Genomic DNA, 18,411 nt, shown 5'->3' on the forward strand with positions numbered 1-18,411 from the left:
GAAAGACCCTGTCTCTTAAAAAAAAAATTAAAACAAAAAATTAGTCAGATGTAATGGCATGACTGTAGTCCCAGCTACTCAGAGGCTGAGGCAGGAGGATCACATGAGCCCAGGAGTTTTAGGTGCAGTGAGCTATGATCGCACCACTGCACTCCAGCCTTAGTGACAGGGTGAGAATCTGTCTCAAAAAAAAAAAAAAAAAAAAGAACGTAACAAAGATAAACTTTGAAATCAGAAAGATTAATAAAAATAAAAGTGGACAACATACACAGCCTAATTTCAGCAATTAATATAAAGCTTCAGTAATGAAGGCTGTGTGGTGGTGTTGGCCTTAGAGCAGACAAGCAGATCAATGGCACAGAATTAGAACCACACATAAATTGTCAACTGATTTTTTTTTATATAGATGCCAAGTTAATCCTATCCTGAATGACAGTCTTTTCACAAATGATGCTGAGACAAATGGGCAGCTTTTATGAAAAGGGAATGGACTTCTATTCATACTGCCCAACAAATACATGCACATGGATCACAGGCCTAAATGTAAGATCAAAACTATTAGCTTAGAAGAGAAAACAGAGATGACTTTAATTGTAACCTTGGAGTAGTCAAAATATTTCTTAGGATAAGAAGGCACTAACCATGAAAAAAATATGATAAATTGGATTTATAAACTTTAAAAACTTCTTATCAAAATATACCATTAACAAAATGCATAGAAAAGCCCCTGAATGGGAAAATAAATGATAAGATGCATTTTCACATATGAATGCATGTAGCAAGTGCAATGAGAATAATATTCCATTTATAGTATGAACAATGCATACAATAGTTGAATTTCAGGCATAAATATAAAGGGAAAAAATAGCAGAAAAGTTGTACCTTGTACTTGATTGTGAAGACTGTAAGAAAGATAACCCTTCCTAATTTAGTGAAGATATTTTAACATAAGACTAATTAATTTTTATCAGTATATTTTAAATAATAATTTAAAATGGGATTTCCAAGTCAAGGAAACATGCCCTTGTTTTTGGTTTGTTGACTTTTTTTTTTTTTTTTTTTCTGAGACGGAGTCTCATTCTTGTCACCCAGGCTGGAGTGCCTGGCGCACTCCAGCTCACTGCAACCTCCATCTCCCAGGTTCAAGCGATTCTCCTGCCTCAGCCTCCCAGGTAGCTGGGATTATAGGTGCACGCCACCATGCCTGGATAATTTTTGTATTTTCAGTAGTGACGAGGTTTCACCATGTTGGCCAGGCTGGTCTCGAACTCTTGACCTCAGGTGATCCACCCACCTTGGCCTCCCAGTAGTTTGTTGACTATTCTTAATAGTGCATTTAAAAAAATCAGATTGGATTGGGGCAATCAGGAATTCTAGAATTGGTCTTTGACTTGTTAGTGGATATTCAAATAAACCTTCCAAAAAAGGTTAAGAATACTGGAATAAAAATTAGGCCATGAGCTGCCCCAAATATCATAACGAGAAACATAATCTTAAAAAATGTTCTGAAGATGTATGCTTTCGCTGCAGCTAAAACACACACCCCTATTATTGTTGAAATTGCACTTTGTAACACTGGGTAGCCTAGAAGATACAATGCCTCAATTGATTTTTGGTTTACTGAGGGCTGAGAACTAGAAACAAATGCATAGGAAATGTGTGCAGAAAAATCGAAAGAAAATCCTATACAAATGACAAGATTAATCATGGATATGGAATCAAGATTGACTTTCCAGAATGCCATGAAACCCGTTACCCCTACAATCACAGAACCAATAGCAAAAGTCACCCACAAGGAACACAATGGATAAGGGATTAACAATAAGGAAACAATGAACATAGCTGCTGATGCAACCAATACATTTCTAACAGTGTCTTCTAATATTGCAGCATACTGATCAAAATATATAAATGCCTGGTTATACACCATTAGGGGAATTTGACAGTCTTCAGCTATGCGTCGTAATTGGAATAACAATATTTTCTTTTTGGCTGAGGAAGAAACATCTGTTGTCTGAATGAAGCCCCGGGAAGAAATGATTTCATTTGATGATGAAATATTAATATCATGCTGAAAATTTGGAAAATTGCTTAAAAAATCAGGAATATTGTTCATAAAAGTATTCTTCTCATTAGGATCTTGGCTGTTACCTTTTAAATATTGCACATATGCATCTAACCAAAACTCTGTAAGGTTTTTATCTACATAGACATTTTTTTCAAAAATTTTAATACAGTTTTCCAGTTTTTGCCTAACATCTTTATCCCAGTAGTCAACTTTTTTAGTAACAATAACCATAACCCTGGGACCATAATCTGAAAAATAATTCTCCTCTACGTTAAAATATGGTGTGATGTAAGAATCGTCACTTGCCAGATTTCGAAGGTCTAAACCTTCCTGCACATGGAAACACCCATATATACTGCTTATGATGTACAAAACATATATAAAGACTACAAAATACTTGGACTCACTCCTTGTGAGAAAGGGGCCAAAATAGTCTCTAAAAAACAAACTCATTGGATGGATATCAGTTCCATGTTCATCTGGGACAGAACCAAATGGGAAGCAGCAGAACTTTTTAAATGAGGACCATTTTGGGTCAGCCTTTTTCAACCAGCATAGGCAGACTACTTCTCTTTTACCATCCAAGGCCATAAATGCTCCAAAACACGTGATGTTATAAAAATAGCAAAATAACAGGGTCGTTCCTGTATAGATGCAAAAACATCGTACGGACCTAAAAGAGCTCATAATCCCTGTATATAAGGCCAGGATGTTAGTGATGGTGGTGATTGTAATAGACACTGCCGCTTTTGAATAGACATTGGACATCCGCTCTCGTATGTCATCTGCAAGGTTGGTCTTATGCCAGGCAGAAATCATGATAAACATGTCATCGACCCCAACACCTGTAAAAAAAAAAAAAAAAAAAACAGAATCTTCATCTTCATACATATTAGTATCCATTAAAAATTAAACAGGTTGATTCAAACCATTTTCTTTTTCTGTCTCTTAAGGTTTTATTTATCTTGTCCAATCTCTGATTAAATACTACTTTCTCTGTGATGCTTTCCCTGGTTGCCTCTGAATTTACGACAGAACTCATCACTCCTTCCTTTGTAATAAGTCTTTGCTTTGTACATACTCCTATTATTGCACATAGCACAGTATACTCTACTCTTCACTTAGGGTGTTTCCATGATGAGGTCAGGAAACCTGGCTTCATGGGTATTGGTCAAAGCAGCATTGGCAACGTGTATCTTTGATTCCAATAGATTGCTAGAGAGATCATTTTCTCTTGTAAGATGAACAGACACAGCCAGCCAACATTCTGTTGCTTGAAATATAAGCTGGACTTAACGTGTTCTACAGTTAGCATCTGGCTGTCTCTGTGGTATGATTTGAGAGGCACCACATAGTTTATAGACACACATAGGCACATGCACAGATGTAGTTTTCCTGCTAGTTTGTTTCTGATACCTAGAATGTTGGTATTCAAATTTCACTTGCCCAGTTCATTATAATGAGATCAGAAATATGTGTCAAGGTAAATCTTAAGAATTCTTTACATATTAATGCCTACTAGATAATTAGCTCCTTTCCTCAGTGATGTTTCAGATTGGTTGGAATAGAACATCTGAGGATTTTCAAGTCATGACTGAAGCCTGGGGAAGGAGGATTACAAAAAAAGGGAACTGGAAAGTGCAGCATGAGCATGTTGCAGATAAATTTCACCTCCCTCCAACTTCCTACAAGACATGTGAGTAATGAATTGAGTTATGACAATAGGATGGCTATGATAACAATAGATGATGGGAATTTTTCAGCTCCATTATAACCTTCTGGGACTACCGTTGTATATGTGGTCTGCTTTGTATATGCAGTCTATCTTTGACCAAAACATTGCTATGTAGTGCATAATGGTATAAGAAAAAAATATTTGACCTTTCAGTTAATCAAGGGATGCAAATTAAACCACAAGTGAGACACTTGGTTTTCTTATTAATCAATATTAGCAAGACTGAGGATTTTTGGAAGTTTTTCTGCAAATGAAGACACTCATAGTCTACTAAGGAGAAATGGAAATTGGCACACAATTTTTCAGTCCAAGTTTGCAACAAAGCAAAAGACTTAAAAAGGGAATACCTTTGACTATCAAATCTACTTCTAGGAATTTGTCCTAATTGGACAAATGCTCAAAAGTAGGACAAGTGTTTGGTGTAATTTATAATAGGAAAATATAGAAAACAACATAATCCCATAACAATATGAGGTTGGCCAAATCAAACATAGTGTTAGATTAGAGTCATATTCAGTCTTTTTAAAAAGAGGTAGATATTCAATGTTAAATGAACATTTCTTGTTATAAAATAAGATGTTTGAAATGGAGAGAGAGCTATATGTGTATATTTGCATAGACCAAATTCTGGATGGATATACATAAAGATATTAGCAGGAATTATCCCTGAAGGGTGGAATTACAGTTGTTTTCCATTTTTCTTTGTATTTTTGGTAAGCTCAGAATTTATTTTAGTAAGCATTAGAAAATAAAGGTGTTTATATTTTGGAAAGTAAGCATCTTGGAAAAACTAATATTTGGTTTTCTGGGGGAGATAGTGAGTTGTGTACTGGATATTAGCTTATTTATTCTAGCTTTTCAAGGCATACCTTCCTCGTATGCACTCACACCTAATCATCCAGTGTACCCCACAGCCATAAATAACTATAGTTAAGATATATATAATTGATTTAATGTAAGCTGTTTTGTAGAGTTTGCAGGGAGGCCTAGGACATTCCTGTATATAACTGTAGACTTTATAAACACCAGATACTTAGGTTATTTTTAAAATTTAAAATTTAAATTTTAAAATTAAATTATTAAATTTAAAATTTAAAATTATTTTAAAATATATTTTTCTTCAATAATAAATTAACCTTAGCTTACTGTAACTTTATTATTTTATAAACTTTTAAGTTTTTAAAAAAGTTTTTGGCTTTTTATGATAACACAGCTTAAAATACAAAAACATTGGACAGCTGTACAAAATATTTTCTTTACTTATATCTTTAATCTATAAGCCTTTTTCTATTTTTAAAAATCTTTATTTATGGCTGGGCACGGTGGCTCATGCCTGTAATCCCAGCACTTTGGGAGGCCAAGGTGGGCGGATCACGAGGTCAGGAGATCGAGACAATCCTGGCTAATATGGTGAAACCCTGTCTCTACTAAAAATACAAAAAGAAATTAGCCAGGCATGGTGACGGACGCCTGTAGTCCCAGCTACTCGGGAGGCTGAGGGAGGAGAACGGCGTGAACCTGGGAGGTGGAGCTTGCAGTGTGCCAAGATCACGCCACTGCACTCCAGTCTGGGCGACAGAGCGAGACTCTGTCTCAAAAAAAAAAAAAAAAAAAAAAAATAGATAAATAAATAAAATAAAAAATCTTTATTTTTATTTTATTTTTTTACTTTCTAAACTTTTTATTAAAAACTAAGATACAAAAACACATATGAGCATAGTAGTGCATGCCTGTAGTCCCAGCTACTCGGGAGGCTGAGGCAGGAGAACAGCTTGAACCCGGGAGGCGGAGGTTGCAGTGAGCTGAGATTGAGCCACTGCACTTCAGCCTGGGTGACAGAGTGAGACTCTGTCTCAAAAAACAAACAAACCAAAAACCACACACATTAGTCTAGGCCTACATAGGGTCAGAATCATCGCTATCACTGTCTTCCATCTCCACATCCTGTCCCACTGGAAGCTCTTCAGGACACGTGGAATTGTCTCCTATGATAACAATGCCTTCTTCTGAAATATCTTCTGAATAACCTACATGAAGCTGTTTTACAGTTAACTATTTTTTTCATAAGTTAGAGTACACTCTAAAATAATGACATAAAATTTAGCATAGTGAATACATAAAGCAGTAACAATTGTTTATTATTAGGTTGTGTACATAATTGTATGTGCTATACTTTCATAAGACTGGCAGAGCAATACGTTTGTTTACACCAGGACATAAGGAAAGAAAATACTATTGTACAGCTGTCCATTGTGTTTGTGTTTTAAACTGTGTTATCACAAAAAGTAAAAAAGTTTAAAAGAAACTTTAAAGTTTATAAAATAATGAAATTATAGTAAGCTAAGGTTAATTTATTATTGAAGAAAGAAAAATACATTTTTAAATAAATGTAGCATAGCTTAAGTGTCCAGCATTTATAAAGTCTGCAGTAGTGTACAGGAATGTCCTATACCTTATGTTCACTCAACATTCATTCACTGACACCCAAAGCAACTTCCAGTCTTGCAAGCTCCATTCGTGGTAAGTGCCCTATACAGGTGGACCATTTTTCATATTTTCTACCGTATTTTTACTGTACCTTTTCTATGTTTAGATATATTTAGATATACAAATACTTACCATTGTGTGACAGTTACCTATAGTATTCAGCGTAGTAACATGCTGTACAGGATTGTAGCCTAGGAGCAAGAGGCCCACATAGCCTAGGTGCGTTGTAGGAAATACAATCTAGGTTTGTGTAAGTACACTCTAGGAAGTTTACACGATGTTAAAATTGCCTGTGGATGCATCTCTCAGACCCTCAATGTTAAGTGATACATGACTGTATTTTTAATGACGCGTATTTTGTTTTTTACATGTGAACTGCTGTTCACGTACATGGTCTGTTTTTCCATTAGGATACTCGATCTTTCCACCTCTAGAGATATCCGGTTCAATTTCATTTCCCTGTTTCCTGGCACCTCATTTTTGAACTGTAGAGCCACCTCAATACAATTCTTTCCCTTATATATATCCCCTACCCCGCCACATACACGGTGTGCAGCCTCCCGTTTTGTTTTACTCACCTAGAATAAGAAATGGTGAATTGGCAACTATGATGACAAATGGCACCCCAATGTGCAACAGCAGGCCAAAGCCGCTCACCACTGCCAAGAAAGCAGAAATCACTCCAAAGGCCGCAACACACATTTTGTTTCGTATGCAGTCAAACCTGTAAATTTGGAGGGGAAAATCGTGGAATTTGTGGTGGTAGCTTTCATCAATGGATAACATTCTTGACTTGGACACCTAGTCAGAAATCTCTAAGACAGTAATTTCCACACATATCTGCTGGAGACCTTTAATTCCCAGGGACTATCTCAGAACAACTGAAAAAAAAAAAGGAAAGAAAGGGAATAGAAAAGTTAGAAATCTGTAAATCTGTACTTCTACCGACTCTGCTATATGTGATTCTTTGCAGCCAGCCAAGCACTAAGTCACTGACTAGCATTTTGGAACCACAAAGAATTACTAAAACACTGCTAATGGCTAATTCCACTCTGATCTTCAGAAGGGTGTGAATGGAATATAACAGATAATGAAGAGCAAACTGTACTAGAGAAAGAACATAGATCCAATTATCTTTTTATCCATCCCTGGTCTCTAACTAGCCATAACACAACATTAAATGCCTCCTGTATTTCAAAGTTAGTACAATGTGTATTGTTGTTAACATAAAGTAGGAAAGTCTTTTAAGTTACTTTCAGGATTCTTCTCTACTGGTGAAGTGGGCTCTGTGGAAAAGTTGCTACGAATTTGGAAAAAATTAAAATGTGCTATATTTTAAATGACCCAAACTGTGCCTGTTTCCTTGGCAAACCAACAGAAACAGGACTGTATACAAAATATTTTAAAGTATGATTCAGTGCTTTACCTCCTCAGCAACCATAACATTACCTTTTAAAATATTGGCAACAACCTCTGGTTTTAGATTTTGCTTGTTAGAAATTGCTTCAAAACAAATGACTGATACCTGCATTCAGATATTTTAGTAGGGGAGAGAAACTAAGTTTGGAATTTTAGTCTAGGAGCTGAAGAACTGGAGCCACTGGTTTCAAAACAGCAGGAACATGACTGAAGACCTGCAGGGGAGATCACATTTAAATAGATAAAATTCTTCTTATTAATAAAATGTCTATACTGTTATTGTATTTCACTTTTTCTTAACGTGGTACTATGAATTAAGGTCAGGGCCCCAACCCAACACACATACACATATAAATTCCAGGGCAAAAGTAAATTGCTTTGTTATAATAAAATCTCTTACTATAATTCTTTCTTTCTTTCTTTCTTTCTTTTTTTTGAGACAGACTTTTGCTTTTTTTGCCCAGGCTGGAGTCTCACTCTGTCACCCAGCCTGGAGTGCAATGGTGCAATCTTAGCTCACTGCCACCTCTGCCTCCCGGGTTCAAGTGATTCTCCTGCCTCAGCCACCTGAGTAGCTGGAATTACAGGCATGTGCCACCACACCTGGCTAATTTTGTATTTTTAGTAGAGATGGGGTTTCACCATGTTGGCCAGACTGGTCTTGAACTCCTGACCTCAGGTGATCCGCCTGCCTCGGCCTCCCAAAGTGCTGGGATTACAGGCATGAGCCACTGTGCCCGGCCTAATATAATACGTTCTTAAAACAACAATATTGGTTTATAGGAGTTTAAGATAAGAAAGTAAAAGAGATGAATTTCAAAATCAGAAAGATTTTGGATAAAAGGATAAAAGGTATATATGACAAGGTTATGCCCATTCCTCCTTTTGAGTTTCTGGATTTCTTAGGTGTGAATTTTTCAGAGGATAGGGGAGTGAAGTATAGTATTGATTATAGAGACTTTGGCTAGATATAAATAAAGTTCAGGACTATCTGTGGTTTCAGGCATCCATTGTATGTCTTGGATAGTATTCCTGTGGAAAAGCAGGGGATTACTATACATAAAATAGCATGAGCTATAATTGAGTTCAATTTAGAGCACAGACTTTTGAAAAAGTCTTATTTAAATGACTTCATTGCAAGACAATAAATATAGAACCCTGAAATATGTTTCAGTAAGTGTCTTAAATGAGCTAAAGGCAGGTATGCAAGGTATAACCTTCATATATGAGAGTGTGTGAGACAGGCAAAATGGGGATATGTCCTAGAACTGTCTAGGAAGCTCCACCCAGAACAGACATAAGAGACCCTCTGTGATAAGGAAAGAGAGGGAGCGAGAAGTGTCCAGGGAACTTACAAAAGCACTTGCAGGCAGCCGGGTGCGGTGGCTCACGCCTGTAATCCCAGCACTTTGGAAGACTGAGGTGGGCGGATCACCTGAGGTCGGGAGTTCGAGACCAGCCTGTCCAACATGGTGAAACCCCGCCTCTACTAAAAATACAAAAATAAGCCAGGTGTGGTGGCGCATGCCTGTAATCCCAGCTACTCAGGAGGCTGAGGCAGGAGAATCGCTTGAACCTGGGAGGCAGAGGTTTCAGTGAGCCGAGATTGCGCCATTGCACTCCAGGCTGGGTGACAGAGTGAGACTCCATCTCAAAAAAGAAAAAACACCAAACAAACCAACACTTGCAGAAGGATCAGTTTCATATTCAAAGCCAGAGAAGACATATATTAGACTGTCATGGCAGCATTCATGTCTTAAGAATTTTTCGATTCCATTTCTCCTACTGTTTGAGCATGCTCCAGTCTGTGAACCACTCAGCAAGATGGATAGTGAGAGAAGTGATAGGAGAGGTCTGGAATATCCCTTTTTCCCCATTAAAGGCTATTCCATGTAGCATGCTTCAGCTAGGAGAGGAGGAAAAACCTTAGCTTCAAATCAAGTTACCACTTTTGTTTATGACATGAACATGAACATGGACATTTTAATTCTGACTGGAGGACTTTTTGTCTTGCCTAAGAATTACCGTAATGTAGGGATTGCCTGAATTTTCATGAGGCAGAGGAAGAACTTGCTCTACCTAGTAAACTTACAAACTTACAGGAAACAAAGGGAGACAAAAATACAACTGCTTTATGTTTATACCTTATGAGTCTTGTGTTCAATATGGTGGTTACATAAGCATAGAAGAGTCTTTGGAGACAACTATAAATCATTTTCCAATTCCCCTAAATAAAATATTTTTGTGCATTATTGTCCAAAATCATTTGTAAAGATATGTAAGAACTGACTAGAGTTTGTATTTTCAAAACCAACTATCTATCTAGTAGAAAAGTTTTGTTAAACCAATTATTGGTAACATGTAGACTGAATTTTTAAAATGCTTTATCCTACTAACTTTAATAGCCTGAATTTTGTGGGGTTTTTTTGTTTCTTTTTAAAGTTTCTTTGTTTTCTAAGTGATGTGGTCTTCCTTTCCAGAGTAACAAAATTATGAGGTAGTTCATTGACCCTAAAGAGGTCCCCAGTGTCTTCACATCCCTTTACCTACTGAGACTTCATCTTTCTTTTCCTTACATCTAAATAGTTAAATTATATTATTTGTTCTTAAACCTACCTACACATAAGAATCAGCTAGAGAAATTTTTGAAATATAGAGTTCCAGATTTAATCCCAAGATATTTTAATTTGGTAGGGCGGGGCCTGAGAATATCTGGTTTATGGCTCTCTGGGTGACTCTGATGTAAAATAATCTATTTATTTTAATATAATTAGAATATAATCTATGGGGTTCCTCCTACATCTAAATTCTGTTATTTGATGATATCTTTCATATTTAGTTTGAACTCAAGAACACAAACTACCCCTAATGCCTAGAGAACAATTTTTAAGTGCTTAACAAGGTAAACTGCACATCAGAATGATGGAGACACTTAAGTCAATTAAATTAGAACTTAATTTTTTATATAGTGAAAAGTACTATTTCAAATTAGCAGAAATAGGACATGCTTCTTGGTTCTACCAACTTATCTGCCTTCCAAATGGAACAATTAATCATAACCGATGCAATATGTAAGGTAAAAAAGATATGCCAAATCAAACAAAACCGGCCACAATTTCTTTTACTATTCCATTTGATTAGACACTATTGCTGATGGGAAAAAATGTTTTTAAAAGTCACCAGGTTTAAAAAACAAGAGTTTAGCACTGGATGTTAGGAAGAATGGCAGAAAAAAAGCTCTTGTCCTCTCAAAGAATTATCAAAAAAAAAAAAAACAAGCAGAAACTGTCAGAACCAATTTTATGTCCTCTCAAAGAATTATCAAAAAAAAACAAGCAGAAACTGTCAGAACCAATTTTATGAACCCTGGAAAATAGTCGAAAAGTTACAGCAACCAAGCGAATGATGAATCCAAAAAAAAAAAAAAAAAAAAAAAGCCCCCCCTTTCTGGCATGGTGGCAGTCTTAAAGCAGTAAGTCTTAAAGTGGCATGGGTGTTAAAGTGGTCACACTCTTAAAGCGGCCATAGTCTCAAAGCAGCAGCAGTATAAAGTGGTCACAGCCTGAGTTCCCAGTGTGAGAGTGTTTCACTGGATCTGGAGGGGGCAGAGCAGATTTTACTCAAAAAATATTGTATATGAAAATTAGCTGGGCATGGTGGCGCACGCCTGTAATCGCAGCTACTCAGGAGGCTGAGGCAGGAGAATGGCGTGAACCCAGGAGGCGGAGCTTGCAGTGAGCCGAGATCATGCCACTGCACTCCAGCCTGGGCTACAGAGTGAGATTCCATCTCAAAAAAAAAAAAAAAAAAAATTGAAATGTGGCTAGGCATAGTAGCTCATGCTGCACCCACCAATGGGGGAGGCTCACAGTGTAATCCCACCACTTTGGGAGGTTGAGGTGAGAGGATCACTTGAGGCTAGGAGTTCAAGACCAGCCTAGGCAACACAGCAAGATCCTGTCTCTACAAAAAATAATAAAAATTAGCCAGATGTGATGGCATGTGCCTGTAGTTCCAGCTACTCAGGAGGCTGAGGTGGGAGGATTGCTTGAGTTTAGGAGTTCAAGGCTGCAGTAAGTTATGATTGTGCCGCTCCACAGCAGCCTGGGCAACAGGGAAAGACCCTGTCTGAAAAGAAAAAAGAAATGTGAAGAAAAGAAAGCATAATAGAGGAAATGAAGGACAAAAAAGTTATAAGACAGATAGAACATAAATTTAAAAATGTTACAAGTTCTTTCTTGTCAGCAATTACCTTAAATGTAAATAGATTAAACTCTCCAATCAAAAGACAGGTTGGCAGAATGGATAAAACAACATGATCTAACTATATGCTGTTTACAGACTTACTTTATTGCCAAAAATATAAGTAGATTGAAAGTACATAAAAGGATACTCTACACAAATAGTAACCAAAATAGAGCAGGAATGGCTACACTAACATCAGGCAAAACAGACTTAGAGACAAAGGAGTACATTATATATTGATAAACAGGCCAATTCCCCAAGAAGCTATAACAACTGTAAACATATGTGTACTGCATAACAGATACCCAAAATATATGAAGTAAATATTGACAGAAGTGAAGGGGGAGATAGAGCGCTCTACAATAATAGCTGGAGAGGACTAGGCGTGGTGACTTACACCTATAATTTCAGCACTTTGGGAGGCTGAGGTGGGTGGATCACTTGAGGTCAGGAGTTCGAGACAAGCCTGGTCAACATGGTGAAACCCCATCTCTACTAAAAATACAAAAATCAGGTGAGCATGGTGATATACACCTGTAATCCTAGCTACTCAGGAGGCTGAAGCAGAAGAATTTCTTGAACCTGGGAGGCACAGGTTACAGTGAGGCAAGATTGTGTCATTACACTTCTGCCTGGATGACAGAGTGAGACTCTGTCTCAAAAAAAAAAAAAAGAAAAAAAAAAAGAAAAAAAACTGGAGAATGTAATATACCACTTTCATCAATGCATGAAACATCTGAGAAGAATATCAATAAGGACATAGAGAAATGAACAACACTACAAACCAATTAGACCCTACAGAATTATATAGAAGACTCAACCCAATGACAGCAAAATATACATTCTTCTCTAGTGCCCATGGAACATTCTCCAGGATAGATCATACATTCAGCTGTAAAACAAGTCTGCATAAATTTTAAATGATTGAAGTTATACAGTGTACGTTTTTCTAACCAACAATAGAATAAAGCTAAAAATCAATAATAGGAAAAGTGGAATATTAACAAATCTACAAAAATGTAACGATACACTATTAATCAAGGGACATTAGAAAATACTTAGTTAAGAATGAAAATGAACACACAACATACCATAACTTATGAGATACAGTGATAATAGTGCTCAGAGGGAAATTTATAGCTAAATACCCACATTAAAAAGAAAAAGGATTTCAAATCAATAACAACTTGTGGATCTAGGGAAAGGAGGGAAACCAAACCCAAAGCTAACAGAGGTGTCTTAGTCTGTTCTGCCCACTGTAACAAAATATCTCAGACTGAGAAACTTATCAACAACAGAAAATTGCTCCTTACAGTACTAGAGGCTGAGAAATCCAAGGTCAGGGCCAAAGATTTGGTGTCTAGTGAGGGTTTGCTCTTTGCTCCACAGATGGTGCCTTCTTGCTATGTCCTTACATGGTAGAAGGGGCTAATAAGCTCCCTCGGAATTATTTTTAAGAGTATCAATCCCATTCTAATCACCTCTCAAAGGCCCCACCTCATATTACTATCACACCAGGAATTAGGTTTCCACATAGGAATTTTGGGAGGACACAAACATTCAGGCCACAGGAAGAAGGAAGGAAAGAATAAAGATTAGAACAGAGGTGAATACAGAATAGAAAAACAATAGAATGAATCAATCCAAAAGTTGGTTACTTGAAAATATCAACAAAATTGACTAAATTTTACCTAGTGTCACGAAGAAAAAGAGAAGACACAAATAACTTAAGCTGACATGAAAGCGGAGACGTTACTACTGACCTTATAGAAATAGAAAAGTTTATAAGAGAATATTATCAAAAACTGTATGTCAACAAACTGGATAACCTAGATGAAATGCATGAATTCCTACAAAAACACAAATGACCTAAACTGACTTAAGGTGAAATAGAAAATCTCAAGGCCTATAACAAAAGATTAAACCAGTAATCAAAAAACTCCCAATAAAGAAAAGTCCAGGACCAGATTTCACTGATGAATTCTACCAAACATCTAAAGTGGAGGTAACAGGAATCCTTCTCAAACTCTTCCAAAAAATTGAAGACGAGGAAATATTTCCTAACTCACTCTGGGAGACCATCATTACACTGACACAATACCAGACAATGACATCATAAGAAAAGAAAACTACAAACCAATAGCTCTCATGAATATAGGTGCAAAAGTCATAAACAAATACTAGTAAGTCCAATCCAAAGCGTATTAAAAGTATTATACATCATAGCCAGCTGGGATTTATCCCAGAAAGGTCATCGGGAGAAAGTCAGTCAATGTAATATACCATATTTATAGAACAAAGGACAATAACCACATGTTCATCTCACTAGATGTTTAAAAGGCACTTGACAAAATCCAATACCCTTTCATAATAAAAACACTAAAAAACTAGGAATATGAAGGAAAATTCCTCAAAATAATAAAGGCATTTATAAAAATAGTAAAACTAACATCATACTCAAGGGTGAAAGAATGAAAGCTTTCCTCTAAGATCAGATCAGATCAGAAACAAGACAGAAAAGACTCCCACTTTCCCCATTGATATGCGATGTTGTACTGGAAGTTCTAGCCAGAGCAATTAGATTAAAAAATAAAAATAAAAAGCATCTAAATTGGAAGGGAAGAAATATAACTCTCCCTCCTCAGAGATCACATGATTGTATATATGAAAAATACCAAAGAATCCAGAAGAAAACTACTAGAGTTAACAAATTCAGCGCAGCTTCAGGATATAAGAGCAACACCAAAAAATTAGTTGTGTTTTTATACATAGGCAGTGAACAACCCAAAAAGGAAATTAAGAAAGCAATTCCATTTAAATAGCTCTAAGTGAATGAAACACCTAAGAATAATTTTAACCAAGGAGGTGAAGGATCTGCACACCGAAAACCAGCAAACATTGGTAAAAGAAACTTAAAAAGACCTGGATAAATGGAAAGATCCTTAGTTCCTGGGTTGGCAGACTCAATATTTTTAAAATGCCAGTCCTACTCAAAACAATCTGCAGATTCAACACAATCCCCATCAAAATTCCAACAACCATTTCCCCCCAGAAATAGAGAAGCTGATTCTAAAATTCATATGGAATTGCAAGGAGTCTAGGATGATCTATATAATCTTGAAGAATCACAACAAAGTTGAAGGAATCAGTATTATTCAGCCATAAAAAGCAATGGAGTTCTGATACATGCTACAAGGATGAACCTTGAAAATATTATGCCTAGTGAAATGAGCCAGTCACAAAAAGATAAATATATGATTCCACTATATGAAATCTTTAGGAAAATTCACAGAGACAAAGTAGATTAAAGTTAACTGGCACTGGGTTGGGGGTGGTGGTGATGATGGGGAATTTATTGCAAAATGTTAACAGAGTTCTTGTTTGGGATGATGCAAAATATTTGAAAACAGATCATTGTGATGGTTGCATGCCAATGTGGATGTAATTAATGCCACCGAATTTTACACTTAAGAGTGGCTATAACATCATATGTTATGTCATATATATTATTATATTTTACCACAATAAAGTATTTTTCATAAAGTAAGAGATTTAAAAACTAATCAAAGCTTTTTACCTAAAGCATGATGTGACTGCAAACAGAATGATGAGAATGTATGCCAGGTGAAACACAGGGATCACAGTCACAGAAGTTGCCTCAAATTCCAGTTGTCTGGAAAGCGATGTAAAGTGGACTACCTGCCACAAAAATATACTCAGATAAATAACTTAATTACAATATTTGTGTGTGAGTTACAAAAACTATTGAAACACTTTATCTTAGTGATGAAACAATATGTATGTTAAAATTCAGCAAAAGATAAAAATACATGGATTACGACTTCAGAATAGAGAAAATAATGTAGATTTGCTTCTTTCCACACATCTATGGATTCCCCAAGTTTCTTTCAAATTCAAAGTTTAAATAAAACTCCTGAATAAACAAAATCTGAATTTTATATAAAACTTTGAAATCTTTTTTTTTTTTTTTTGAGACAGGGCCCTCAACCTCCTGGGCTCAAGTGATCCTCCTGCCTTGGCCTTACGAATAGCTGGGACTACAGGTGTGCACCACCACGACTGGCTAACTTTTGTAATTTTTGTAGAGATGGGGTTTTGCCAGGTTGCCGAGGCTGGTCTTGAACCCCTGGACTCAAGCAGTCTACCTGCCTTGGTGTCCCAAAATGCTGGGATTATAGGCGTGAGCCACCACGCCCAGCCTAAAACTGTTTAATCTTGTTCTCATTAATAGCTGCAGAAATTGTAACTTTTTCTAAATTTGTATTAGGTTAGTGTCTTTTACTATTTCAGTTGCATAAATATTTCAGGAGGGCCTGGTCTTTGAAAGCTCTTTCCAGCAGGTGTCTCTTTCACTAGGCTTATTTATACATCTGAATAGTGTTGCAGATCCACCAATAACTGAACAGCTAATATGTACCTCACACTAAGCCAGGTGCTGCTTCGTATGTATCTAACTTGAAAAATGCTAAGCTAGTTATCTTCTTAAGGCTATGGAACTTTTACTTAAAAGACGGTTTGTTTTTTAATCCCAATGAGCTCCAAGCAAGTTTTAGGGGTTCCCCCAAACCAGTGAAGACTTTAACTAAAAGTAGAATTTCAGAATACTGTAATTTGATTAGAAACCAAACCCCAAAATTAAACATGAAGATCAATGTCTGTACTGAAGAGGCCCATCTGGTGGACATAGGATTTGTGTTATCGACTAGAATGCTACCAAGGATTCACAATTTCTGGCATCCGTCGGTGTTAAGAAAATCGGGTTGAGTACCAAATACAGTAGAGCACACCCAGCCTAGAGGCAAGGGCCCCATAAAGTAGTCAGGAAGTGCTTTTGTTACGATTCTGGGGAGCAAGTCTTCCTCATCCCTCTCACCTTCTCCTGGCCTCCCTGTAAACCCACACCACCAGGTACCTCAATTTTTTTCAAGGCCAAGATGTTCTTAATGTTGGTAAATTGGTCGAGCAAATGGGTGAGCCATTGCTTGCTCTGCACGTCGTACTCAGGGTCCTCGGTCTTCAGGTAGTACAGCAGCCGCATGGCTTTGGCCCGCAGGAGTAACTGGCCCATTCCTAGGCTGCCCCCCAAGATGTATCCTCCGAAGAAGCCGGTCAGGTAGAGGGGATGCCCGCCGTGGTTGTAGGCGGGGAAGGAGATGCTGCTCAGGTTGAGCGTTTTGTTCACCTGCCAGGCATACAGGATCGGGTTGGGGGGCACGCAGAGCGCCCTGTACCTCGCGCACACCTGCTGGTACTCGATCTGGCTTCCCTTTTCCCGCGCCACATGCAGATCCTGCACCGCGCCGTCCAGTTTGCTGACTTCTGCAAAGGTAGCCGGGTCCAGCAGTGAGTCGCTGTAGGAGACCACCAGAAGCGAGACGAAATTGGCTTCGGTGCTCCTCCTGGAGGCGGAGAAGCGGTAGGAGTCGTTGGTGGTGAAATGGCCCTGCACGAAGCGCCGCTCCGCCTTGGCCGGGCTCCCCACAGGGGTGTAATGCTCCTCTAGGTCTTCCTCTTTGTCCTTGGGTAGGTACAGGAAGCCGGTGCCCAGCGCGGCTGTCAGCATCAAGGGCGCCAGCAGGAAGATCCAGGGGTGCGCGCCCACCTGCCACCCCAGCCACTGGAAGGCGCGGGACAGCAGCCCCTCTAGGCAGTCGGTGTGACAGCGGTGCCGGTGCCTGCAGATGGCCGTGGGTTCGGGGGTTTCCTCCTCCGGCAGGGGTGCATCGTCCAGCTCCAGCGGCAGGCGGGGTGCATCGTCCAGCATCGACGGCCGGGGGGGTGCATCGTCCCCCTCTGGCAGGGGTGCATCGTCCTGCTCCGACGCCGGGGGTCCTGAGGGTTCGGGGGGTTTCGGGGGTGCCAGGGGTCCCGGGGGTGGCTGCTTGCCTTCCGACTCCGATTCCTGAGATTCCTGGTACCACTGCGGCCCGGTGGCAGAGTCCCGTTTGGTGAGCTTGGGCTTCTGCTCCGGCCCCGGCCCGGGCTTGGGCTCCACCCACGGCATTGATTCTTCCTCTTAGGAAGCGCAGGAGGAACAGCAGGTGAAAAGCAGCTGCGGAGATCCCACCAGACGGTTTCCTGGCCCCACCCAACGCTCTCCTGGCCCCACCCAACGGTTTCCTGGAGAAATTCTAGGGGAGTTTGCCCTCCAGCCGCGCTCCGGAAGCGGAGGCTGCGTTGGGAGCACGTGGTTTGCCCCGTCGCCCAACTAATCTGAAATGTGTTTGTGGCGTGCCTGGTTTCTCAGGGGTTCTGCACATACAAGGAACGCTTCTTCAAGGCCATCAAATGCGTGCCTATCCTATGGACTCGCAATTTATTGGGAGAATGTGGGTGTTTCTTCCACGCACACAAATGGCACAGAAATTCCACGTGTCCTGAGTGACAGATTTTACCTTTCTTGGCATTCACCCAGTAACAGTTTCAAGTAAGACTT

General features: G+C 38.7%; 1 protein-coding gene across 1 annotated transcript; it reads right to left on the reverse strand.

The window, feature by feature from the left end:
• Nucleotides 1–377: 377 nt before the first annotated feature.
• Nucleotides 378–18,142, reverse strand: PTCHD3 (patched domain containing 3). Its single transcript, XM_016962833.4, has 4 exons — nt 16,888–18,142; nt 15,532–15,653; nt 6,869–7,014; nt 378–2,913 (listed from the first exon to the last, which is right to left on the reverse strand). Exons 1-4 carry the CDS (start codon nt 17,977–17,979, stop codon nt 1,406–1,408), a joined length of 2,868 nt encoding a protein of 955 aa, XP_016818322.3. The 5' UTR covers nt 17,980–18,142; the 3' UTR covers nt 378–1,405.
• Between the last annotated feature and the right edge of the window lie 269 nt (nt 18,143–18,411).

The sequence above is a fragment of the Pan troglodytes genome, chromosome 8 (genome assembly GCF_028858775.2).
Source record: "Pan troglodytes isolate AG18354 chromosome 8, NHGRI_mPanTro3-v2.0_pri, whole genome shotgun sequence".
Lineage (NCBI taxonomy): Eukaryota > Metazoa > Chordata > Mammalia > Primates > Hominidae > Pan > Pan troglodytes.

Bases quoted from the DNA above. Each gene is read 5' to 3' on its own strand.
- PTCHD3 (XM_016962833.4), bottom strand. From the start codon at position 17,979: ATGCCGTGGGTGGAGCCCAAGCCCGGGCCGGGGCCGGAGCAGAAGCCC. The intron at 7,015-15,531 runs GTAAAAAGCTTT...CCAAATTTACAG, and splicing joins GCAGTCACATCATGCTTTAG to GTTTGACTGCATACGAAACA. The intron at 2,914-6,868 runs GTGAGTAAAACA...TTTTTTTTACAG, and splicing joins TTCACCATTTCTTATTCTAG to GTGTTGGGGTCGATGACATG.